Source organism: Lycium barbarum, chromosome 9 (genome assembly GCF_019175385.1).
Source record: "Lycium barbarum isolate Lr01 chromosome 9, ASM1917538v2, whole genome shotgun sequence".
Taxonomy (NCBI): Eukaryota; Viridiplantae; Streptophyta; class Magnoliopsida; order Solanales; family Solanaceae; genus Lycium; species Lycium barbarum.
The window spans coordinates 37,666,407-37,692,662 of NC_083345.1; the positions used below are offsets into that span (position 1 = coordinate 37,666,407).

Genomic DNA, 26,256 nt, shown 5'->3' on the forward strand with positions numbered 1-26,256 from the left:
TTTTTTATTTTGCTTATGAAAATGAAAGTTGTCTCTAACAACATACTTTGTTCTTTTGTAAAGTGAATTTCTGCCTCCTTCGGCATACTTTTCTAGTTCTTAACACTTGTATACTTGATGTTTTGCTTATGAAAATGAAAGTTTGCCTCTAACAGCATACTTTGTTCTTTTGTAAAGTGAACTTCTGCCTCCTCCGGCAGGCTTGTCTAATTCTTAACACTTGTGTACTTTTTTATTTTGCTTATGAAAATGAAAGTTGCCTCTAACAGCATACTTTGTTCTTTTGTAAAGTGAACTTCTGCCTCCTCCGGCAGACTTGTCTAATTCTTAACACTTGTGTACTTTTTTATTTTGCTTATGAAAATGAAAGTTGCCTCTAACAGCATACTTTGTTCTTTTGTAAAGTAAACTTCTGCCTCCTCCGGCAGACTTGTTCAGAACTTTGCCTGATTATTTTTTGTCAACTGAAGTTACTGTAATTTCAAGTCTAAGTCATTGAGCATTGTATACTAATCAAATAGAACGTATAAACTAATCAAAATCAGAACAAAGCAATAAATTTGATCAATTCTATGTTGTTGAGTAAAATTATGATTTGCAATGTTGAATCTCAACTGAATATCAGTTGTTTAGTTCATAGAAGATGATTTGTTGTTATTTTCAAATATTAACAAATCTAAACTTAATAAAGCATCAAATTGAGTTGAATTACGTTCAATTGAAACACTATATATTATGTATTTATCTTTTCCGACGTTGTAGCAGCAAAATCAATGGAGATTTCTCCGATGAAATGTTGGAACGATGGAACGATTGAAAGGTTTGTTGTTGGAATGATGGATAGGTTTAATTGGATGTTTGGGGTTCGTTACAGACTTTCAGGTTTTTATATGTTATGGGTAGGGGTAGTAACGTCTTTTTCTTATTATCTTTTAGCTCAGAAGGGAAAATATTAAATACCACGCATTACAGGGGCAAACATTAAAGACCAGCGCATTTGAAGGGCATTCGCGCCAATTGCCCTTATTTCTAAGGAAAAGCTTGGGCTTCAAACCACGATTCCATATACATTGTAGGCTGATGAGGCCAAACTCCAAAACATCACCTTATACTCGATTCACGAAAGGGAAAACTACGTCCAAATACCATTCGGTCATTTAGTTTACAAAATATGTACATAGTATATAGGTAGTATATAAATTATAGAAGATATACATAGACTCTATATATCTATTCATATAATATACGTACTTATACATACCTATACCTTACCTATACAGCCAAAGTGTATAGGCTGTGTATACTTCAGCCATGTTTGGTAAACTAGATAGCCAAAGGATACATTTAGGTAAGTTTCCCTTCACAAAATCCATTTCTTTAGGATATAAAGCAATCTTCAATAATTACTTAGAAACTTACATTAAACAACTACAAGAACAAAACAAAAAAAGTTAAGGAATGCAATTTTGCCAAGATTAGTACATATTAGGGAAGCTTCGTGAAATAATGAAAGTTTTATCTTGTTTTCAAGGTGTGCTGCGAGTTTCTGTATTTCTCTCTTTCACATACACGGTTAAGAAAGGAGGAAAAAGAAAATAATATCCCAACACTTGTCAATATTGATTAATTACCATACATTTTCAAGTAGAAACACTTGTATTACAAGTTACAAAGCTTATTTAAACTCTAATCTGCAAAGGCCCTAACGACTATTCTGACATATTGTACAAACTGCAATGTATTACCAGTGGAGTATGCAGGATTTTGCAAGTAACGTTGCTTATCTATTGTCACATAGAATATGAAAATCTTTTGCAAGATCGTATCTATTTTTATTAAGAGTGTCTTTGCCGTTGCTAGAGCTAGTCACAACCAACAACAATAACAACAATATACCCAGTGTAATCCCACAAGTGGGAGAGTGTAGAGTGTACGCAGACCAAAGAGTTCAATTGGATCCTCTTGGTTGGACAATCGTACTGCAAATACATGGCAAAAGTATTTTTTTCCGTATCACATAAAATTTCGAATACTTTTGATATGAGGGAAGATTTATCATAGTGATAAGGATAGTTAAAATTTTTGTTTAAGTCGCGTGTTCGAAATTTTTTATATCCAACCCCTTACTAAAACTTCTGGTTCCGTCATTAATCTCAGCAACCATTCATCACAAATTATCTAATTATTATGATGAGTAGCCAAAGAAGCAGCTATTGACCACTCGTTGATGTTCTGATTATTAACTTTGTTGTGTCTAATCATCTTGATGAGAAGGTATATATATGAGTATCATTCGAAGAGGTCACCTGGCAAGCCAACAACTTGAAATGTGTAACTTACGTGTTGGGAGACAAAAGTGATTTGATTCATAATGGGAATTCATCACCTTCGAATGTTTGCGAAAAAGAATTAGCCTTTTTCCTATTTATTATTTTACATATGAAAGAATTGACAAATCATAAGCCCAAAAAGCTTTTATGATTTATGTATGTAGGTAACTCTGCCACATCAAAAACCAACAAAGAATTGATTCTCCCACCAGCTTCTCTGCCTCAAAGTTGAATGCTGGCCATTTAAATTCTAGTATATCAAAGAGGCATACACAGAATCTTCATAGAGATTATGGATAAATTGGAGCAAAAGTTGTTGTTAATCAATCTGTATTAGAGCTCATGATTAATTAAGATTCTTGCTTACCCTCAACACTCATGACTCATCCCCTTTAGCACTCACATGAAAAAGTAAGAAAAAAGAAGTGAAAAGTAGAGTATGGTATCTAATTGGTATAAAGAACAAACCATTTGTCACATTACATTATGGCTTAGAACAAGAAACCCATAATGATATAGGCAGGATGAAATGCGTGAAATACAGGTGTATGCATGCCTCCAGCTCTTATTATGATTCTCTTTTCCCACTTCGTGGGAATACCGAATACACACCTTTTGGTTTTGCATAAGGAAAAAAAAAAGTGAAGAAAAAGAAAAGAGAGTACAATGAAGATGCATAGTTGACTCGAAGACCGAAGGGTAAGTTCAAACTCGAAGCGGATCAAAAAAATTTAATATTTTGGTTTATGTTCAAAATTTTACCACAACTCATTCAATTGGTTGGTGGATTCAATATGCTTGTTTCATAATGTATTTAACACATATAATGGCTCGAGCCAAAACTGAATCAGATGAATTCATGTCTTACCTTCTACATCCGTCCTAGTTCAAACTAGTTGATTATAGTTCTTTTTTCAGATAAAAAAAGATAAAAGGATTTTGAGTAAATGTAATCTCTAAAGGCATGACAATTTTAGGTCACGTCCGCTTCTGCATTAATAGCTCTGTATGTAAAGAAGGTATGAACAGTTGGAGAAAACTGAAGGCAATGATGTGATCATGAATTACCACTACCCCACTTGGATGCGTTACATGACCTATATCATGGGCTACAAACTAGCATCCTTCCATTTAATATTTCAATATATCCCTAAAAGTTATCCAGTTTAATGCATTTAATTTTTTTCCCAAATGGAGGAACGTGATACCAACAACAACGACTAGTTATGAATTTCATTCAGCAATTCTTTAACACGGTACGTGCTCAAGACATGTGAAGCTCTGCCAAACTAGACAACTCGATCACTGAGGAGTAGAGGATTTGAATCTTGAATTTGAGGCCTACCAGGATTTGTGAACTGTATAAGATGCGACTTCCGCAGTTTAACAAAGGTATACTTGATAGTTGAAACTTAATGAGGAACTTTAGTAATTAGGTTGTCATAGTTTAGTCGGGGCAACTTTAGATTATTCAAATTAATTAACTAGTCACTAGTTGGAGTAATGAATTGATGGACCCTCTGATTAGTAAATGCGACAGCAAGACTGTATAATTCATCCATAAGTGGGGCCAATTATTAGGCAAAGGAAAGCGACTTGCATTTACAATGTATTATTTTCTCCCATCTGCTAGCACTTTCACTTTTTGATGTGGATTTGTTTTTATTAATTAATAACAACCCCCACTTTCACCCGCTGCTTTCTTATGATTTAATTTTTCCATGAAGCTCTTGTATTTATTGGAATAATAAAACATGATTAGTTTTTTCCACTTTAGAGGTTCTTTTTGTGGAACAAAATTAAATTAACTATTTTTCCGTGTCAAATTGAATGTTAATTGGACTTTGAATGAATAATATATCAAGAATATGAAAGTTGAATTGCTTTATTATTTGTTCAAGAAACAAGTGGATAGTATGAAAAGCTTCTAGCTTCTTAGAATAAAGTAAAACAAAGAAAAGCAGTTTGAAAGAAAAACGGGATTTTGTCTCCTCTTTTTTGTTAGAATTGTATAATCAAAAGTTCATTTTTCTTTTTCATATTTCCATTCGCCTAATAGAAATGTGAGTGATTTGAGCGTTGTAGTGTAACTCTTTTCTCTTTCGACCACTTTCTACTGATTACTGACTTTGGTGTGTGGTGATTTTGTTTCCATATATTTTACTCTTAAATTTGATTTAGTTAGTTCCTACCTGCATGTCGCGTTCAACTTTGTCTCTTACTTTTAATTAAATAGCAAACTTTTGGTCCATAAATGAGATATAATTCGCTTGCGTCTTCACAAAAAAAATTAACGACAGTGGTTAGTATGTCTATTCAAGTACAAAATTGAAGACAACCACAATCCATGAAGTACGAGCAGAAAAGGCATCAATATAACAATAGACCAACAAACACTTTACTATCACTCAGAACCAATGAATTAATTATATGTTTACATGCAAGCAAAAAGAGAAAAAAACGTATCAACAAGTGAAACAGAAAGAGGGCAAAGAGTTCGATAGGATATTTTGATATTTAGCCAATTAGCCCCATCTAGAAGGAGAGTTGATTGATGTTGTGTTGGATAATATGATAGGCTCAAAATTTAACGTTACTTTCGAACTAGATGTTGGTACAACGTAAAGATCTCATGGGCCCACTTCTATAACCAATTTGCTTCTTAGGAGCAGTAATACAATGGTTGTCGTTTCCAACCTAGTTGACCATCAAATTTACTTTTATCACCTAACCTTCTGACAAAGTACCAAACCATATTCATAGAGTTATGACAAGCCATCTAATATATCCCCACAAAACCTATGATTGTATCATATTTCTACTTGCCTGTTTATTAGCTACTGCTTAATGCTTCAAATTTCTTTGATTGTGACTGTAACAAATAAGGGATACTAGATTTTCACAACACATATTTGTTCAAAGCACGTTTCCGAATGAATCGCTATTTGATTATTTGTAGATAAATTTTTTCACTATCAATCATTCAGAAAATAACTGCAGCTAAATATAAGTTAAACTCGCAATATGCAAATACTAAACTTTATTATTGATAGAGGTTGTGCATTCACCTAACAATATATGAGAGACTTGATTGTTTACCGGTTCCCTGATGCAGTGCAGTAAGTAAATAACACAGGATATTACCGTGAAAAATTCCTTGCCCAAGGGATTAAAAACCATGACCTACCACATAGGATTTCAACTTCACTACACCGAGCAACTTCAGATTACAACTCTTGCAATTTAGGAATTTAACTCACATAATCCCTCAACCCTTACAGTACCCCTACTGCAAGGAACTTATGACTACCTCTAGCCAAACCACTAATACACCTAGACTAACTCTAGCCTAGTGTGTCACTCAAATGCTTGTGAAGATTCACTTCCTACAAGCAGCCTTTGAGAGTTCAACAGTTTTTTACTACATCCAGCCAAACACACTAAAACACCATGACTAACTCTAGCCAAGGTTACCGCTCAATAGAATGAAGGTAAACTACCGATGCAAAACTACTGAGAATTTAGAGTACCTACAACAACTTCCTTTTGAGAAGAGTAGGTTTACAAGTTTAAGAACAAAAGAACAAAAACTTAACACTCCTAGAACTTAACACAGCTTCAGTTGTAGAAGAACAGGCCCTTGGATTTGTTGAAGCTTTGTTCGTGAACACACCTTGATATGTAGAGACTTGCACTTTTAGATCTGAACAATTTCTGGATTTTGCAACAATCAAATCTTCACTTTAGCATGATGTTTGAATATGTAGAGAAAGAGTGAAGATGACAGCCCATAAAGCAACTTTGCTGATGTATGCTGCTCTGTTGTACTGATACAGTGACAGCAGCTTTATAGCTGTAGAATTGACTGTGCGACACTTCGGGAGACCTGGTCTTCTTATCATCGTAACTGGTTCCTCGAGTAGGTTTATCAAGTCATCAAAACAACAAAACACAAGGTATCATGGCTTATCAATTTCCCCTATTTTGGATGATGAAAAACACATAGGTTGTATTCCACTTGAGGACCAGTTCCCACTTGTTCCCCCTGAGAACCAGGCCATAGCAACAAACACATAGGTTGCATTTCCCCTGAGGACCAGTTCCCACTTGTTCCCCCTGAGAACCGGGCCATAGCAACAAACACATGGGTTGCATTTCTCCTGAGGACCAGATTCCCACTTGTTCCCCCTAAGAACCAGGTTATAGCAGCAACCACATAATCCAAATAATTTCCCCCTTTTGGCATCATAGAAAAAAAATGAACTAGTCAAGCAAACTAATCAACTCAGAGCCACAAGAACAATATAGCATGAGATGTAAGAAAACTAGTCAAGCAAATAATCAAGCAAGGCATGTAGGCAGGTCAGAAAGTGTATGAAAATATAGATTGTCATAGGTGTCAATTGTCAAATAAAATCAAACTTAAAATAGGGAGGAAAGATGTTGACATAAAGAAACTAGGGAAGCTGGAGATCTTAGGAGCGTTGAGTCAAAGCAGTCAGAAGTTTATCCACGCATTCACTATGGACACGCTGGTCCTGGAGCATCTGGTCCTTGAGCTCATCTACTTTCTGCGTCAATCTCTCATTTTCTACTTTGAGCTTCTCAATCTCACTTCTTGCAGCCTTTAAAGCACATTGAGAGCACTACAAAAAAAGGGTAACTTCGGAGGTTGAAAGTTGCAATTCGCAGGGGTTTTAGCCTCCACTAATTGCTTGAGGAGGCTAAAACCCCCGTAAATTGCAACTTTCAACCTCCGCAAATTACCCTTTTTTGTAGTGGAGCCAGTAGCTTTCTCTTTCTCAGTTAGTTGCACCTGAAGAAGAGAATTCTTGGCCTTGATTTTTTGTAATTCAGCAGTGATCCTCTCCATTGCCTTAAGCAGAGTTGAGATTATGGAAGTACTTCCAATGCCATCTTTCCTAGGTACATAATCACATTCTTTTAAGGTGGCTATGGAAAACATATGCTTCTTGGATCCCTTTGTAGCTTTGTTAGTCTTAAACTTAAAGTGTGCAAACACTTTGGTCAGAAAGAATCCATTGGGAAGCCCATGTTTTTCGTCTGGTGCATTCACCACTTTAATTATGTACTTAATCAAGATTGTATGAAGGTTTATGGATTAGAAATTAGCCAATGCCTCTATAAGCACCAGGTCTGCAATGGAGGCAATGGTGCGACCCTCAGTCCTGGGAAGCAGTACTTTGCTGACCAGTTCAAACAAAAGTTGGTACTCTGGTTTTAGCACTTTCTTGTTGAGTCTTACCCTTGGACCTGCATCTTTTACTACCTCTTTGGCAATCATGATTTTGAAGTTGCTTAAAGCTTCCATTTTGCCTTCAATAACTCTCATTCCTTCTGTAGGAACTTCCATAATTGCTCCAAGTACCTCTTTAGTCAACTCGAGTATAGTTTTACTGACCGATGAAAAGAGAGTGTCATGGTCATCTGAGTAGTGGAGTTTTTCAAAGAACTCAACCACCTGTGCTTCATAGACACTTGGAATTGGTGGGACAAAGACCCCATTTCTGAAACTCAATGATTTCAAGCAGTCCTCTCATTCCAAAGTTGTCAGCGATCTCACGATCAAACACCCTACCCAGCAACACCTTTTGTTTCTTCAGATTTTCTCTCATTTCCTTTTCCCCTTTGCTTCTTTGAGGAGCATGACTCCTTATTGTTTTTGTTTTTTCTCCTTTTTGAAAGGTTGGATTCCTCTATCGACTTATCACCCTCAACCTGAGTGACTCCCTTTCACTGGTCTTTCTCTTTTTAGAGGTTTTCCTTTCAAGAGAAGCATCGTCCCTTTCTTCCTCTAAATCTTCATCACCGTCATTTGCAGCTGCAGTTTCCAAGTCTATCGGCTCTACTTCATCGATCAAACAACTTTTTACCAGAGAACTTCTAGTCCTTTTGGTACCTTTTGCTTTATTTGCCTTAAGAGCTGAATTTAGAGCCATTTTTTCAACCTTTTTTCTTAGTCTGGTTCTAGGAGCTGTTCGAGTAGATGAAGTTTTTACTGTGGATGCATATTTACTCTTAGATCGTTTTCTCATCCCAAAAGCAAGTGGTACCTCGTCTTCATCAGATTCGTCTTTATAAGCATTGTGACCGTGATCCCTTTCAGGGGAATTCGGCCAAAAGTACAGCATCATAGGATACAGGTTCAGAGCTAATGACTAAGTCTAAGTTTGCACTGGAAGAACCTGGTGCCTTATCCTTCACAGAAATTGTCTTGATTTCGAATTCATACCTTGTTGTGTTGAAGGATAAAGTGTCTCCTTTACTTCTTCGGAAGCCCTTACACCCCTTAATTTACTCCAGGTGTTTGCAAAATCTGCCATGAGAGCCCCATCTCTATCCAACTCACTAGATCGATTCTAACCTATCCCAGAAATGGTGCCATCTACTTTTATGGGATATTCTTCCACCTCTTTATGACATTCAGAGGAAGGAGAGTTACTTTTTTGCACATTACTGGCTTCTTCAGTTTCTTTGTTGATTTTTGCAGATTGCTTCCCCTTGTCACTCACAGTCTCTTCCTTATGCATGAGTTGAGAGACCAGATTTTCGTAACTTTGACTTGAATTTTTTGTTTTCTCAATGGATTGACTAGTAACTTCTACTCCATTGTCTTGTCCTTCCATGTCATCAGTATTCTGGAAGTATTTTGAGACAGACATTATATGCTCGCTACTAACATAGTCAGGCTTTTCAATAGGGTCTGACATCTTTGATTGAGGTACTGATATTTTGGAGTTGCAATTTGTGACAGGAGACTCACAGGAAGTGATGATGGGACTTTGATCTGAGAGAGTTTGGGGTTTTTGGGAAGAAGTAGGCTGGTTCGATTCGGATAAAATTCTGGCTTTGGATGGTGAAGAGGTAGGGTCTGTTTCAACAGGCGCTTGAGTGGTGACTTCTTCGTTAGACATTATAAGATATGATTGGAGAGGATGAAGAAGGTTCTGCGAAAGAGAGGGAGAGAGAGAGAGAGCAGGTTTGAAGTTTGAGAAGGAGATATGGAATGAGTTGAGATTTTGATTTCAAGTAAGAAAGGGAAGGTAATATTATTTTAAGGGTATTTGATTTGGTAGAGTGACGATTGGGTCGAGTTGCGAGCCATTTGATCGAAATGGTTTAGAAGAGGTGTAAAACCTTTGAAGATTTAAAAAAAAAATAAAAAAATTAGTGACTTGGCACTTAAATGACAATTCAATTTCATACAGGTGCTGAAAAGACTACTAACCTGAGTTTTAGAGACCGGATCTCTTAGAGATTAGGGCGGACACTATCTCCTCTTGTCATTGCCATTGTAGAAAGGAAAGAGCTTCTTCTAGAACTGCTATTTGATCAGTGTTAGCAACCTGGTCATTCATACTGCATAGAATGCTTACCTTGTTGAATAAGTTCATGCACTCAGCAACTAGGCTCAGAGACATCACACTTTCTTGAGAGGCAGGAGGGATCATGTTCATTTCAACATGGCGTCTTTGATTTCATATCTTCTTCAGTAGTTGCCATTTTCAAAAATAGGGAAGGTGTCGTTTAATCACTCACACTTTCCTTAGGAACCCTTAAGTGAGAAGAATTTTCTTCATTTATCAAAGGATAGTCGAAGTTTCATATATTGCCTTTTGACTGTCCTCTTCTCACTCAAGTCTTCTGGCTGGACTACTGACTCCGATCAGGAACGCATACAGAATTAGGTCCTTTGGAGTGGTAAATATGATGAAATAGGTGTCCTCTTCTCCATTCAAGAAGGTCTTCTCCTTCCTAGTGAGGACCAGATCCCTCCTTTCTTGTCTTTTGCTTAGCAGTGTCCTCATACCTCTTCATCTCAGCTATAGGATCCACTTTGGTTTGCTCAATATAGTTCTCTTGTTCATTCTAAGCTTTGATTGCTATCTCTTTTTTCTCAAAAGGTGTATCATCAGTTCTTTGATATGGTTATTTAGAAGAAAGTTTCTCTAGTAACTTTCTCAACTTGCTCTTGTAAATCTACGATGCAAACGACCATATCATCCCTTTCTTGTTTAGAGTTGTCAAGTTTCTCAGATAGCTTCTCCTTTTCTTTAGTGAGTTTACGAAGCTCATTTATCAGATCTTTTACCAAGGAGATTAGCCTTTTACGGGAGTGACCTTTCGGTTTGGTTTGATCATCAAGAGGGTCTTTCACCTTTTCTTTGGTTTAATTTTCAGCGGAAGAGTTCTTCAAAAGACTAAGATTCGAATCACTCGTTAAGGATTCATTGTTAACTCCAGACTTGGGTGCATCACTTGAGTCCGCTTCATCTTCATATTCCCTCATCGAGTCTCTCCATGTGGTAAGAGCCTGCCTCATTAAGTTTCCAGTTTCCTCATTTCTTCTGAGCTTTTTATCGAGCACCAGATTTCTTGTAGCTGTCTTGTTGGAGTTGTCTTGGAGATTTTCATTGTGACTTTTCTTTTTCAGGGACTCAGCAGCTCTTCGAACAATTCTTTGGAATCTGTATGAGATATGCTATTTCTAGTTCGTCATCTTCATTTGACTTACTTCTTCCCTCAACATTCAAATTCTTTCTCTTCTTTTCTTTGTTTAGTAGATCAGTAGATCAGTCATGTGGACAATCCTTTCTAGGTGTTAACCTTTTAGAAAGAACCTGCTCTGATACCAATTGATAGAGGTTGTGCGCCCACCAAACATATATGAGGGATCTAGTTTTTTACCGGTTCCCTGATGCAGTGCAGTAAGTAAATAACACAGGATTTTACCGTAGAAAACTCCTTACTCAAGGGATTAAAAATCACGACCTGCCACGTAGGATCAACTCCACTACACTATGAAACTTCATATTACAACTCTTGAAATCTAGGAATTAACTCACATAATCCCTCCACCCTTACAGTACCCTTACTGCAAGGAACTCTTGACTACTTCTAGCCAAGCCACTAATACACCTAGACTAACTCTAGCCTAGTGTACCACTCAAACGCTTGTGAAGATTCACTTCCTACAAGCAACCTTTGAGAGTTTAACACTGTTTGACTACCTCCAGCCAAACACACTAATACACCTTAACTAACTCTAGCCAAGGGTACCACTCAATAGAATGAAGGTAAACTACCTATGTAAAACTACTGAGAATTCAGAGTATATAAAACAACTTCCTTTTGAGAAGAGTAGGTTTACATGTTTAAGAACAAAAGAACAGAAACTTAACACTCGTAGGACTTAACACAACTTCAGTTGTAGAAGAACAGGTCCTTGGATTTGTTGAAGCTTTCTTCTTAAACACACCTTGATGTGTGGAGACTTGCACTTTTAGATCTAAAAAATTTATGGATTTTGCAACAATCAAATCTTCACATTAGCATGATCTTTGAATATGTAGAGAGAGAGTGAAGATGACAGCCCATAAAGCAACTCTGCTGCTGTATGCTGCTCTGTTGTACTGATACAGTGACAGCAACTTTGCAGCTGTAGAGTTGACTTTAAGACACTTTAGGAGACCTGGTCTTCCTATCATCGTAACTGGTTCCTCGAGTAGGTTTGTCAAGTCATCAAAACACCAAAACACAAGGTAGCATGGCTTATCAATTATCCTTAAATACTACTGGTGTTTGACCTAAAATACATATATTTAATCATTATTTACCTCACATTTTAGTACCTTTATTGTCTTTTGAAGTATATATTAATTCTAGTGATTGTGCTTATATTGGTGTATTGTGATGGTTGGGTGAGTTTTTAACTATTTGGAGCTAAATCAGAGTTAAACGAGCATTGAAACCCCCAAAAATGAGCCGGGGTAGGATTCCACTCATCACCGGGGGTCACTTTCAACGCTTAGTCATATTTTAAAGATGTTTCGGATAGAGCCATAAGCCAACATCGCGTTGGTGGCCAATAGAAAACACCCTACAAAAGTTTTATCAGGCTAGCCGCGCCACCCTTGGTTTTATGCCCAAAATGTATTGTCTCGCTACCTCCTTTCCACCCAAGGGTGCCGCTCCTAAAATCATCAATTTTCCTGATTCAACTAGGATATTTTAATGAGCCCATTCTTTTTTGTACTCTATAAATACTTCTTAAACACGGTGTTTAGACAACTTTTGACTTCAGAAGATCTAGGAGCCATCGTGGGAGTTTATTGAGATTACTTTTTCTTTTCCATACTATTAGTTTTTATGTTTCTTTGGATGCTTTGTTATTTTTCTTCCATGTCTATGTGGAGCTAAACTTCACATTTTAGGGTTTTGGTTCTTTAATACTATTGTTGTTTGGATATTGATTTGGTTTCATGATTTATCATATTAGTTTATTTATTCGATCCTGCACTTCTTTATTTGATTGCTTGTTCACCAATTGAATATTATATACGAATCTAGATAGTCCATAACCGTAGATCGTTTTGATCTCATTGATAACATAAAATCCGCTATTCGTTTAGTTAAAATTCATTATGTGTTTTCTTTCTATTTTAATTAGTTTAGAAAGAAGACTTCAAGTTTAATCTTTATATTGATAATATAGGGCACGTGATGTGGATCAAGTGAAGTGCATCAAGGACGAGCATGGCAAAGTATTGGTAGAGGAGGCTCACATTAGACGGAGATGGCAGTCATACTTCCACAAACTCTTGAATGAAGAAGGGGACAAGGACATTATGTTGGGAGATTTAGAACATACAGGGAGGCGTCACAATTTTGGATATTGCAGGATCATTAAGGTTGAGGAGGTTAAGGGTGTTGTTCGTAGGATGCGCAAGTGAAGAGCGACCGGACCAGACGAGATTCCTAGGGAATTTTGGAAGATTGCAGGCTCGGCAGGTTTGGAGTGGTTGACTAGGTTGTTTAATGTCATCTTTAAGACGGAAATGATGCCAGAAGAATGGAGGTCGAGTGTAATGATCCCTCTATACAAGAACAAGTGTGATATCCAGAGTTGCAATAACTATAGAGGTATCAAGCTGCTAAGCCATACTATGAAAGTGTACGAAAGGGTGGTGGAGATGAGGGTGAGGAGAGGCGTATCTATTTCAGAGAACCAGTTCGGGTTCATGCCAGGACGCTCAACTACAGAAGCCATCCATCTTGTAAGGAGACTGGTAGAGCAGTATAGGGAGAGGAAGGGGGACTTACACATGGTATTCATCGACCTAGAAAAGGCTTACGACAAAGTTCCAAGGGAGATCCTATGGAGATGCTTGGAGGCTAAAGGTGTACATGTGGCGTACATTAGGGTGATCAAGGACATGTATGAGGGAGCCAAGACCAGGGTAAGGACAGTAGGAGGAGACTCAGAGCACTTCCCAGTTATGATGGGGTTGCATCAAGGATCAGCTCTTAGTATGTTTTTATCGCCTTGGTGATGGATGAATTGACGCGGCAAATTCAAGGTGAGGTGCCGTGGTGTATGCTTTTCGCGAATGACATAGTCCTGATCGACGAGACTCGTAGCGAAATTAACACTAAGCTGGAGGGTTAGAGACAGACTCTAGAGTCTAAAGGGTTCAAGCTGAGTAGGACCAAGACAGAGTACTTGAAGTGCAAGTTCAATGAATCACCTCAAGAGGCTGGAGTGGAAGTGAGGCTTGGTACCCAGGTCATCCAGAAGAAAATTAGTTTCAAGTATCTTGGGTCTATTATACAAGGCAGTGGGGAGATTGACGATGATGTCACACATTGTATTAGGGCAGGGTGGATAAAATGGAGGCTCATTTCCGGAGTGCTATGTGATAAGAAGGTGCCATCACAACTTAAGGGCAAGTTCTACAAAGTGGTGGTTAGACCGACTATGTTGTATGGGGCAGAGTGTTGGCCAGTTAAGATCTCTCGCATTCAAAAGATGAAAGTTACCGAGATGAGAATGTTGAGATAGATATGTGGGCACACCAGGAGTGATAGGATTAGGAATGAGGCTATCCAGGACAAGGTAGGAGTGGCCTCGGTGGGAGAAAAGATGCAAAAAGGGAGACTGAGATGGTTTGGACATGTGAAGAGGAGAGAAACAGATGCCCCAGTGCGGAGGTGTGAGAGGTTGGCCATGGATGGTTTCAGAAGAGGTAGAGGTAGGCCGAAGAAGTATTGGGGAGAGGTGATTAGACAGGACATGACGCAGTTACAACTTATCGAGGACATGATCTTAGATAGGAGTGTATGGAAGACTCAGATTAGGGTAGAAGGCGAGTAGATAGTATCGTTTATCCTTTCATATTAGTAGTCGCACTATCGCGATATAAGTTCTTGTGCTTTGATTTTTGCTACTATCTGTTATTTTCTGTACTTTGATTATCTTATTTTATCTGTGATAGCTACCGCCCCTTTGCAAACTGCTTCATCATGGCTTAGTCGCTTTCGTTATTCTCATTTCTATATCGCTTTGAATTTCTTGGCCTTATTTGATCTCTTTTTATGCTTTCTATTGAGCCGAAGGTCTTTCAGAAACAGCCGTCCTACCTTGGTAGGTGTAAGGTCTGTGTACACTCTACCCTCCCCAGACCCCACGCTGTGGAATTTCACTGGGTTGTTGTTGTTGTTGTTGTTGTTGTTGTTGTAATTAGTAAATAGTTAATCACAAGTTTTTGTGGGTTCGAGTACTCTACCCTTATCACTTTATTACTTGTATAAGCATGTATTCTTGTGTATGCGTTTGAAGGCAACAATAGTATAAACCGGTATACTTGTGTGCATTTGGAAGCAACAACTACTAGTATGAGTCAGTAAATACCGAATGATAGTGTTTGAACTTCAAGTAACATATGCAAATATTAATTGGAATGTGTATTTCAAATAAAGTAATGATTTCACTCACACACTATCAATTATCATCAACTCTTTCTAAGTGAAGTTTCAATCCAACACAACTTCAAATTCCAAAACCTTTTCATTTCAACCTCAGCTTAAATTACTCTGTTTTAAACTTCAAACAAATATTATCCAGACATCTACCAAACTCTTTGATGTTTCAGCATGCAATAAAGTGGAAATAAGTTTTGTTTCATCGTCTCATTTGCAAAGAATTCGAGTGTTCAAGCTACAATAATTAGGAGCCGTTTGGACATGATTTGAAATCATGAGATGAAATCACGATGATTTGAAGTTGAAGTTTTGTTTGGACATGTAATTTGAATTTCTTAAGTTATATTTTTTCTTATAGACATAAAAATCCCATGTGTTTTGAAAACCATCAAAATTTTCCTAATTCTTATACAATCTTACCAAATGAGCAAGTCATAGTTCATAACAAAATTAATACGCTACTAGAAGGCCTTTCTACATCAATTGATCAAACTTTAGTTCCATAAAATGAAAAATTGAACATGAGTTGTAGTGTAACTACTCTTTAAATCCTCCCACATGGTTGATAAGAGTAAAATTGTTATAAATATACTACCCACTTGTAGATCTTTTAATCTTTGATACAAATGATTGGTAAATATGATTGGTAAATATATATACCAACTTATGGATCTATTTTTACAAAATATAAACTTATGGATCAACTTTTACATTTAAAAAAATTGAAATCCCAAATCATGCTTTTTTGGATGATTTGGGATTTCATCTCATGAGATGAAATCGCAAGTCCAAACGCCTACTTAGACTCAATATATTTTCTTATACATCAAATATAGGACATTTTGTATCTCCAATACTTAAGATCTAACAGTTATATTCGTTTACCCGAAAACTGGCACAGTTGAATTTGTAAGAGGTCAAGGACACGTGGATCAATGTGACCAAAATGATAAGATAATTAGCAATAGAAGTTAGTGTAAAATGTAATTGAAAACGATAAGTTTGCATAGCGGGGGCCTTGAAGAAGCTTTGAACTAGGAACTCCGGGCAAGCCTGCATTTGTAACCTTGCTAAGTTGAACTTAGAGCAATGAGAAACTAATAAGAATGTAAGTGCAAAGTATTTCTAATATATAATTTCAGATGTCCTTACAATGAAATGAGAGTTCCTGTTTATACTTGAACTAAGTGGTACACGTTCCATGAATTATGCCCCTCTTAATATTACAAATTAATACTGTAGTAATGGTGGACAATAAAAGTTGATAATGACACTTATTAATGCTCCATGGAAGGCTCAAAGTCTTTGTGTAAGGTTTGACCATTGGCCTTTGAATGAAACCTCTTCAACTACGAGTCCTCCGGGATGAGGAATTTTATCGAGTCTCCAGAGCAATGTGAATACCTCCGGGGACGTTACATGCTGACATAGATCCAATTCATCCTTAGCGATACGTGTCAATATAGCATTCGTCTAGTTGCATCCTACGAATTTTCCCCAATACAATATTTAATATAGGACTTTTATATTCAAAAACTTAAGATATATAATCGTTATGTTTAGACTTTCTAGTAATTAAAATATTAAAATCACATCTCTACAGATGATAAAGCAAAATTATATGGAGAGTTCATGTGAGTTGCCCGTCTTTTAGGTCAATTGATCTGGATATTCTAGGTTGGACTCAGTCCAATAATTACTATATCCAGAGTAATCATACACCTCTTTTTTCTAGTACTTTTCTAGAAATTGAGAAATATTAAACCTTTTTTTAAAAATTTCACCTAGTTTTGGTACTTGTCTTGGCCTGGTTAATCTAGAGTTAGCCTATAAAGAGGAAAACACTTCATAGTAAGATCTTTTTCATTCTCTGAACTCGAATATGAGATATCCAGTAAGAAGATGAAATAATTATATTCTGGTAGTAAGCAAAGGACACAAGTGGTCATCTCACACAAACTATTGACAGCCGGATGACGAAGCTTAAAAGACGTAATTTAGTCTTTTTAAAATAATTTCTTTTTGAAATCTTTTTTAACTAATTCCAGCATGTATAGAAACTGTATCATTGTTGTATAGAATATGTATTATACGTATAGAAACTGTATCATTGTTGTGTAGAATATGTATCCCTACAATATACATTTGGAAAATGTATCATTGTTGTATAATTTGTGTTTAATAAATGTATAATCAACGTATATTTACTAATTGTATACATATTATACAATTATTTTACACAAATTATACATGTTTTGGGATATATTTTGAAGGCACAGTCAATGTATACTTACTAATTATACACATATTATACATGTTTGGGTTATTTATTGAAGGCTCAATATGAATTTTTTCGTCTCATATTTGTTTCTTTTTTGTGGCAAGCTTAGTCGCCACAAAATGTGTAGTTCTTGTGGTGACCCCCTGGAGTCGTCACAAAAAACCTTTAGCAACAGCAGTACATGCGCTACCTTTAGTGGTGACTTTTTGATCATTTGCATCGACTTTAGTCGCCACAAAAAAGTCTGATCTCTTGTAGTTATTGGACCGCTGGGCTAGCGGTTGTCAGCATTTTGGACCGAAGTCCATTTCGCGACATTAAGGTAAAAAAATGGGTCATTCGCACAAATGCCCTATTTCGTGGGTGGTCTTTAATTTTTACCCCTCAAATTGCTGGTCTTTAATTTTTGCCCTTTGACACTTTAAGTGGCGGAAAATACTCCTGAAATTCTGGGTTCGAACCCCAGCAGAGTATTAAAAAAAATCGCAAGACAGAATTTCGTAGCAAATTATGTCTATTTGGGCAGAAGTTATGCCTAACTTCTGTAGAAACACAGCAAAGTAAAAAACAAAACTCATAAGGTAAGGTTTTATAGCAAACTATGCCTATTCGGGATAAAGTTATGCCTTAAGGCTTCTGTAGAAATTAAGTTATCCTACAGAACTATGAGTTAAGACATAGTTTCTATAAGTTATTTCTTCGGCATAGCTTTACCCCTTGTCCGGTATAGTTATGTAGGATTCTACAGAAGTTAGGCTTTAAGGTATAACTTTGCTACAAAATTTTGTCTTGCGAAAATGTTTGTTTTTGCCTCTGCTGGGGTTTTTACCCGAATCTCTGGTTTCATAGACTAGTGAATAAGGATACTTTGGCCCAAAAAAATTCATTAAATGAGAAGTAGGGGCAAAAATTAAAGACCACCGATTTGCGAGGCAAAAATTAAAGATCAGCCCATATGAAGGACAATCCACGCAATTTTTCGAACTTAGGCAATTAAATTTTTTGATGGTCACACAGTATCCTTTTCCCGTAAAAATATCGTCAGACAACTTGCAAGCTAAAGATGAAGTCACCATAATGGTTGAGGATATCGTAAAACTAAACCTGTCAACCGGGCCGATTGAACCGGTTGTAACGAGTGATTGATAAACCAGCCTCGGACCCGGATTTATGCTTCCCGATTGACGGGTACCTGTTTGAGATGAGCCAGTTACTGGTTGGCCAAAATGAGACCGGTGGATCCGGTTGGCCCCCGATTTTTTTTTTTTAAATTCAGCCAAACTAGCTGTTATGGGTCATTACCCAATGGACCAGTTTGCAGAAATGGCCATTGGCAACGGCCAAATTTTGGTGGAGTGCCCCCCTTCCTCCCCCCCCCCCCCCTAACTTTTATTTTTAACACTTTAATCCCTCCCCATTTTATTTTCATCCACATCAATTCTCTCTACACTTTTCCTCAATTTGTAGTTATTTTGCAACAACTAGGCACTTTAAAATTACACTTTCTCTCAATTATACACTATAAAGTTTCTTTCAAGTTTTAATTTTATATTTTTCAATTATACAAACAAAGTGTTGGGGGAGTTGGCGATTTTGCAACTATCCGAAGTAGCATCAAAGCTTTGGTAGATTTGCAATTCTAGCCGCCTTCAATTAAACGTTTGTATTATCAAAATTTATTCCGGCAATTTGGTACCTTCGTTCCAACTCTACCTTTAATTTTCGCAATTTAATTTCTTGCAATTAATTTTCTTGTGATTTATTTGCTTGCGATTTAATTTCTTGCTATTTAATTATGAAGAGACGAGGCTTCTTTGGTGGTAGTAGTAGTAGTGGTAGGGGGAGGGGGAATATGGATGAAACATTTGTGGGTGAAACACCTAATATAGGTTATGACATTAGTGAAAATAATTCAATTTTAGATAGCGATGTAATGGAACACCGATTTGGCCCAACCTTTCATCAAGTTAATGATGATGAAACACAATCACCGGAACATCCGATAGGAGATACACAAGCATAACAATCACAAACACAAGATGCACCGCCAAAACCTGCTCGTAAGCCAACCTCTAAAGTTTGAAATTACATGACTAAAGATAGGGAGAAAGAAATAGTCACATGTATTATATGTAATAAAACATTTCAATTCAGGTGTAGGAACAATAAGGATGGGGGAACGGGTTCACTATCGAGTCATTTAGCAGCAAAACATAAGGATGTTTGGGGAGCGAACGAATTCCGAGGGTATTCAAAAAACAATAGATCCACATACCGAATTTTTTTTTAGTTACAACAAGAAGGAAGACTGTATAGAGATAGCTAAAATGGTAGCTTATGATGCTTTATCATTTTCCTTTCCTTCGAGACCGGATTATATTACTTATATTCAATGTAGTTATAATTCGATGTTTGAGGGTATTCCTAGAAGTACTTGTAGAGCAGATATTATTGATTTATATAAACAGTATAGATTTTATTTGCGCCGTGTACTTAATTGTTTAAATTGTAATGTTTCCCTTACCGCCGATCTTGGTCTTAGTGTTAATAAGTTAGATTTTTTTTGCTCTTACATGTCATTGGATAGATGATAGTTGGGTGGTGCAAAAAAGAATTATAGCTTATATATATGATGAAGGGAAGGGTCGTCATGACGATAAATTTTTAGCGAAGGGAATAACAACTACTATGAACCTTTTTAACATTTACAAAAAAACACTTTGTATTGCTTTAGATAATGCTTCTAACAACACATCGGCTGTTGGCCTTATAAGAAAGGAATTAAACCCTCCACGAGAAAATATTTTCCATTTGAGATGTAGTTGTCACATTTTAAACTTGATTGTTAAAGATGGTCTTAAGTTATTTGATGATCCTATCCAAAAGGTTAGATATGCGGTTGCTTTTCTTTTTTGTAATGCCAATAGGGCTAAAATTAGAGATTTTAAGATTCAATGTGTTAGTGTTGGTCTTACACCTAAGAAAATTCAAGTTAAAGTTGAAACTAGTTGGAACTACACTTACATTATGTTGCAACAAGCATATGATTATAGGGTTCCCATACAAAATACTCACAACAATCACAATGAGGAGATGAGTGAGTGGTAGTAATTCTGATTGGGAAGATGTTGTGAATGTTTAGGACTTTTAGAAAAAATTTATAATGCTACTCTTGCTTTTTCTAGACAATTCTATCTCGCGGTTACCGGAATTTTAGCATACTTAGCCGAATAACTAGAGTTTTATATGAGTATAGGGAAAAACCGGGTTATCAAGCGGCTATTCATAGTATGAAGGAAAAAATTAAGAAGTATTATTTTCCCATCCCAACTTTATTTATATTGGGTTCTATTCTAAATCCTTGTCTTAAAACTTGTTTTACCGTTGAGTTAGTTAGAAAAATTTATTGTTTTTAGATATTACTATCGAGGAACCATCTTTATTTGAGGTCAAGAAAGTGGTAGATTTTGAGCTTAAAAAGGTTTTTACACATTATTTTAAGTTGGAAGCAGTGTTTTAAAAGGCGGGGGCGTAAGGCGGGGCGTTTTACATACGCCTCGACGAGGCGTAAGCCTCGAGGCACGGGGCGTAAGCCCCATGGGTATTTAAATTTTAGTATTTCTTAAAATAATATAATTACAATAAATATTTTTAAATAGGTAAAATTACATAAAAAAATAAAAGAAAACTGTAAATAAATGAAATATATATGTGTGTGTGTGTGTGTGAGCGCGGGCGCGCGCTTGATCCTCACAAAAAAAAATGATCAAAGCCCATTATACACCGCTTATAACTTATAATTATATATAACATAATTTTACAAGTATAAACAATACAATGAAATAAAAGCTATTATGAAATGCAAAACAATTCTAACATTTTAACTTTCAAACATGGAAAAAAACACAGTTTCTTAAAACACTATTACTATCATACTATTCATTTTATCTCCCTATAAGCATAATCAATAAAATTTATCAATATTACAATTAAAACATAACTTCTTCATGAACAAAAAATAAAATTATATGATAATTCTGATACATAGGACCTATGACCAATGACAAGTGAAAATGTACAATTCCGCTATGTGTGTTTTTTAAAAAAAATAAGTGATATTCACCCTCACGACCTTCTCAAATAGTAAATATCCACTACTACGACTTGTTATATGAGTTACACCCAATCTTCTATTTCTATAGATGAAAAACTATTAAGTATCATTATTTAATTAAGGAATTTAAAATATAATTTGTGTAAGAACTGTTAGGCGAGCCCTGGGCGTTAGGCGTGTTTAAGGAGAACGGATGGGCGCTTAGGACGTAAGCCTCATAGGAACTAAGCCCCGCACGTTAGCCCCAGGGCGTTTTGCCACTGCCCTGCCCCGCCCCGAGGCGAGCCCCGGGGCGAGTCCTGACACTGCCTTTTAAAACAATGGTTGGAAGAAAATGCTACACTCGTTGCTCCACGCCCTACTACTTCTACTTCTCAAACTAAAAAACAGGGCATGTCTATTTTAGGAATTTGGAGTAAAATAACTACTCCTTCTAGTAATAGTGCAAACTTTGATGAACTTCACTTTTATTTGAAGCAGCCAACGGTGGAAATGAGCGACAAAGTGGATGTCTTAGCATGGGGGAAGAAATACAAGGCCAGTTATCCGATACTTGCAAGAATGGCTCGGGATATCCTTAATGTTCAAATATCAACCATGGCCTCGGAAAGTGCATTTAGCCAAGGAAGACAACAAATTGGAGACCATAGACACTCCTTATCCGGATTTAGCTTGCATGTACTAGTTTGCATTCGCGATTGAATTAGATCGGAGCGGCGGTGGAAGGCGAAGAGGAAGAGATTGAAGTTTTAATAGCAAGTGAAGAAGACCAAATTGAAGACATAGAAGATATCCCAATGGATGAATATGATATGGCAGTTGTTACCGAAATGGTTGCTACAATGTGATTTTATTCTTGTACTACTTAGTTGCAACTCATGTATTATTTGCAAGTTAAAAAAAATCACAACTTGCAAATAAATATTATCCATTAATGAATAAAATATATGGCTCATTGAGCTTTCTTCTATTTACCTGTGTTCATATTCTTACAAGTATTCAAGTACATATTACTTATATTAAGTTAGGAATATACCTATAATATACTTAGAATATACTTATAATATACATCTACTTAAATTATAAAATAGAAAGTTATAACTATATATATTTATAAATATACAATCTTGAATTTTATAATACTCATGAGCTATTAGTAAATATAAAATTTAGTTATAATACATATAACTTAAACATATATACCTACAATATACTTAGAATATACTTATAATATACATATACGTAAGTTATAAAATAGAAAGTATATACTTAGAAAAAACAATCTTGAATTTTATAATAACCATAAGTTGTTAGTAAGTATATAAACTTAAGTTATAATCCATACAACTTAAAAACACACACACACACATATATATACTTGAAAATAAAAAGTATGCAATCTATATTACATATACTACACTTATAATATACAATCTTGAGTTTCTTAATACTTATAACCATAGGTATATATATATATATATATATATATATATATATATATATATATATATATATATATATATACAAACTAATAAACTATAGTGTTAATTTATGTGTAAAATCCGGATTTAAGCAATATATATATATATATATATATATAGCCGTTGCCCAACCGGCTAACCGGTTTTTTGAAATCAACTCGGGTCGGTTAGGGGATGTAAAAATCCAACCGGCTAACCGGCTCCGATTAACCGGTAACAGTTGGCCATAAACGATTTTTTACCCGGCAACTGACCAGTTGGACAAACCAGTGCCAGTTCCGGGCCGGGTCTACCCGTTTGCCAGGTTTACGGAACACTATGGTACCAGACTTAAATATAGCGATCACAATATCATGTCTTGTCAAGGAGGAGATATCAAATACCCCCATAACGTTACCAAAATCGAGAATAATGACATTTTTTTTTTAATTTCTATTTATAGGAAATTCCTTTAAAATTTACACATTGAACTTTAAGCAATTTGTTTATATTTGGCCCTTTTCCGAAATTAAAATAGCAACTCAACCACTCTAAAAAGGAAACTGCTTAAAGACAAATATAAGCCATCTGTAATCAATCAACTCAAATATATGCTTTATTCAATTAAATATTTCTAATCTCCTTAACGTCATTATCTAAAACAATTATATTACTTGTTGACCCCTTAATTACCCCAAATTTCCTCAACCACCCCATACTCCAATCCCCTAAATGCAAAACAATGTAACACCCAATTCCACCGATCAAACCATAAGCAATTGAATAAGTTAACGGCGTTAGAATTAAGGTCATAAAAGCCGGTATCGCTTGCCTCATGTCATCCCACTCCACTTCCACCACAGACTTCATCATCATCACTCCAACCAGTATTAAAGGCGGCCCAACGGCCCAAGCCGGTATAGACGCCAATAACGGCGTGAAAAAAAACGCTAGGAAAAAATACCCTGCTGCCGTTAACGCCGTCATACCTGTTCTTCCTCCTTCCTTTATACCCGTTGACGATTCGATAAACGCCGTTACTGGTGACGTCCCTAACAGTGATCCAATCACAATAGCTGATGCATCTGACATGAAGGCAAAATATTGCCCTTCGAAATCACCGTTATCGTCAGCGAAACCGGCAAAACGTGCCATTGAATACAAAGTTCCAGTAGTATCTAATATATCTACGTATAAAAATGTTATCAAAGCTTCCCAAAAATAACCTTTACCTATACTTTTAAAACTCAAAGCCCCTGCTGTGCTCTCTATTTTGTGAACATCCACAACTTTCTTGAAATATTCAAACGCGGAATCCCCTGATTGAGTGTTAGGAAAGGCAGTAACTTTAGTATTTCTAAACCAAGAAATAGCCGTTACGAAGATGATCCCATAAATCATTGCACCTTTAATGTTTTTAGACAAACAATAAGATATTATAACGAACCCCACTATACCTAGCCAAAGTGTTGGACTTTCCATACGATCATGCAAACATAAAATATCACCAGAAACAGTGCCGCCAGGGATGAGTGTCATGGTTCCATTAACGGCAGCCATTACCGGAGCTACACCTGCCCGAGATGATCTCGGGCAGCCTGCAAGTGTTATCAGTGTTGATGGACTGTAACCAATAAGACCAATACCTTGATTATTTTGTAGCCCAATGAAAGCAAGAAAAAGTCCAATACCGGCACCGGAGGATATTCGTACTGGTTTGGGTATCAGCTTAGCTAGCTTAGCCCGTAAACCAATAGCGGATATGAGTAAAAAGAGAATCCCTTCAATGAAAACCGCAGCTAATGCGCTTTGATAGGACACACTTCCAGAACCATGAAAACCGACAACCGTGTAAGCAAAGTAAGCATTAGTACCCATTCCAGGAGCTAATGCCAATGGCAAATTTGCTAAAACACCCATAATAACACACCCGATAAGAGAAGAAGCAACCGTTGCTACAATCAAGTCTTTACGGGTTTTCTCAAGACAAGAAGCGTAACCAGGGTTAACAGGTTCAAATTTACATGAAGCATCAGGAGTTATTAAACGGAGATTAGGGTTGTTGGGGCAGTTGATAGGTGAGACAGTAGGGTCGGAACATAACGGAATACAATCAGAAACGGAACAAGTACCGCCCGAGTCCGATAAAATAGAAGCGTTAACGGCTAATATATACGCCATGGTTAAGAAGGTAGTGGTACCAGCACGAAGCTCAGTGGTGAAATTTGTGTTACGTTCTTTGAGTTTGAAACGCTTGCCGACTCTACTTTGTGCCACGTAGTCATTCAGACGGGTTATCGTAGATTGTCCACCGTTCGATGGTGGTTGTGGTATCGCAGACTCCACGTCCATGGTGGGTCGTGAAGTTTGTGATATAACTTTGTTAGTGTGAAAAGAAAGGTGGAGTATGGGGCTTCTACTTTTTATTTTTTGGATCAAAAGGATAGCCACCCCTTTATATATGAGGATGACTAAGTTTATACTCCTTTGCGTTTGTGGTATGTAGGACTTTGAACATGCGGTTTGAAATAATGAGATGAAATCACCATTTGGACATACATTTCATATCATGGTTTCAAATTATGTTTGAAACCCCATATCATCCAAAAGGCATGATTTGGGTTTCAAATCATGTTTTAAAATTTTTTAAATATAAGACTTGACTCATAAGTTTATATTTTATAGAAAAGATCAATAAGTTGGTAGATATTTTTAATAATTACTCCCACCAGTCATTTACCAATCTCATTAACTACCACTAACTTTTATTTATGTCTGAGGTTTATATTAAAGAGTAGTTACATTACTATTTATGTTAAATTGTCGTTTTCATTGAACTAAAGCTTGATCAATTGATGTGGTATTTTTTAGAAAGGTCTTCTAGTAGCTTATTAATTTTGTCATGAACTATTACTTGCTCATTTTTTAAGATTGTACAAGAATTGAGAATGTTTTGATAGTTTTCACAACTTGTGAGTTTTTATGTCTATAAGAGAAAATATAACTTAAGATATCCAAATTACATGTCCAAACGGCTCCTTAAGGATTTGGAGATTTAATCAGCTTTATTTTATTGTTATTTTTATGTCTTTTAAATATTTGAAATTATTAATATTGTGATTTATAGTACTCCCGCCGTTTAATTTAAATTTCTTAGTTTGACTAGGCACGAACTTTAACAAATAAAGAAATACTTTTGAATCATTGTTCCTAAATTAAAGATGTGTCTAATATGCGAAAATGTCTTTTGAATCTTGTGATTATAAAATCAACGTGTAGGATGTTTGA

At 36.2% G+C, this 26,256-nt stretch overlaps 1 protein-coding gene across 1 annotated transcript; it reads right to left on the reverse strand.

The window, feature by feature from the left end:
* Positions 1–23,559: 23,559 nt before the first annotated feature.
* LOC132611326 (adenine/guanine permease AZG1) lies at positions 23,560–25,423 on the reverse strand. Its single transcript, XM_060325756.1, has one exon. It carries the CDS (start codon positions 25,318–25,320, stop codon positions 23,593–23,595), a length of 1,728 nt encoding a protein of 575 aa, XP_060181739.1. The 5' UTR covers positions 25,321–25,423; the 3' UTR covers positions 23,560–23,592.
* Between the last annotated feature and the right edge of the window lie 833 nt (positions 25,424–26,256).

Bases quoted from the DNA above. Each gene is read 5' to 3' on its own strand.
- LOC132611326 (XM_060325756.1), bottom strand. From the start codon at position 25,320: ATGGACGTGGAGTCTGCGATACCACAACCACCATCGAACGGTGGACAA.